General features: G+C 52.5%; 1 protein-coding gene across 1 annotated transcript in view; it reads right to left on the bottom strand.

The window, feature by feature from the left end:
- Positions 1-505: 505 nt before the first annotated feature.
- The window catches only part of LOC116702285 (growth hormone secretagogue receptor type 1-like), a 17,563-nt gene continuing 16,672 nt past the window's right edge, over positions 506-1,396 (bottom strand). Inside the window, exon 6 of the mRNA XM_032536434.1 lies at positions 506-725. Coding sequence (XP_032392325.1) covers positions 506-725 — 220 coding nt within the window. The remainder of the gene's footprint in view (positions 726-1,396) is intronic.

Below are 1,396 nucleotides of genomic sequence, written 5' to 3'. Positions count from 1 at the left end.
CTCAAACATTAGGTATAATTTCCCATAAATTAGGTTTATTGACCATAAATTTAAAAAAAATAACTGTAAGACTAAAGTTAATGAGACGTAGGGTTACGTAGTGTTGAAAAAAAAAAAGACGATGTACATATATATATATGTATGTATTCAAAAATCTTGTGTAAAAACGAGGAAGAGATCGAGGGACCCTGACCGGAGAAAGACCGGGGCCCCCATCTGGAGTCACGCCCAGACGCCGGGCTCATCAGCAAGTGGCTGGTGGCCGGGTTTGCCACGTAGCCCGGTCGGGCACAGCCCGAAAAAGCTAAGTGGCTCCTCTCTCTCCATCCCATGGGTCCACCACCTGTGGGAGGAACCAGTGGGGTCGGGTGCGCTGTCACATGGGTGGCAGTGAAGGTCAGGGGCTTCGATAGACCAGACCTGGGCGACAGAGGCTGGCTCTGGGGACGTGGAATGTCACCTCTCTGTGGGGGAAGGAGCCGGAACTTGTGCTGGAGGTGGAGCGCTACCAGTTAGATCTGGTGGGGATTACCTCTATGCACAGAAGGATATAGTAGGGTTCCAGAACCTCTCGGTTCTGGAACCCTACGCTTGGATAGGGGTTGGACTCTGGAGTTGCCCAGGGTGTGAGGTGCCGGGCTGGTGTGGGGATACTCACAAGAGCCCGGCTGAGCGCCGCTGCGGGGGAGTTTACACTGGTGGATGAGAGGGTCGCCTCCCTACGCCTGTGGGTGATGGGGGGGGAAACTCTGACTGTCGTTTGTGCATATGGACCAAACAAGAGTTTGGAGTATTCTGCCTTCTTGGAGACATTGAATGGAGTCCTGTATGGGGCTCCAGTAGGGGACTCCATAGTTCTGCTGGGGGACTTCAACGCACACGTGGGTGATGATGGAGATACTTGGAGAGGCGTGATTGGTAGGAACGGCCTCTATGATCTAAACCAGAGTGGTTGTCTGTTGTTGGACAAACACCATGTTCGACCATAGGGATACTCATATGTATATGTGGTACCAGAGCACCCTAGGCCAAAGGTCAATGCTCAATTTTATGATAGTTTCATCTGATCTGAGGCCGTATGTTTTGGACACTCGGTGAAGAGAGGGGCGGAGCTGTCAACTAATCACCATCTGGTGGGGAGTTGGGTCAGGGGATGGGGGAGGATTCTGGACAGACCTGGTAAGCCCAAACGGGTAGTGCGGGTAAATTGGGAACGTCTGGAGGAGGCCCCTGACCTACAGATTTTCAACTCGCACCTCCGGCGGAGCATTTTTTGTATCCCTGTGGAGGCTGGGGGCATTTAACCTGAGTGGACAATGTTCAAAGTTTCCATTGCTGAAGCTGCGCCAGGGAGCTGTGGTCTTAGGTGCCTCAAGGGGCGGTAACCCACAAACAC

This window comes from Etheostoma spectabile, chromosome 15 (assembly GCF_008692095.1).
Source record: "Etheostoma spectabile isolate EspeVRDwgs_2016 chromosome 15, UIUC_Espe_1.0, whole genome shotgun sequence".
Lineage (NCBI taxonomy): Eukaryota > Metazoa > Chordata > Actinopteri > Perciformes > Percidae > Etheostoma > Etheostoma spectabile.
The sequence above is the reverse complement of the archived record's forward strand: the minus strand, read 5'-3'. Positions and strand labels throughout refer to the sequence as shown.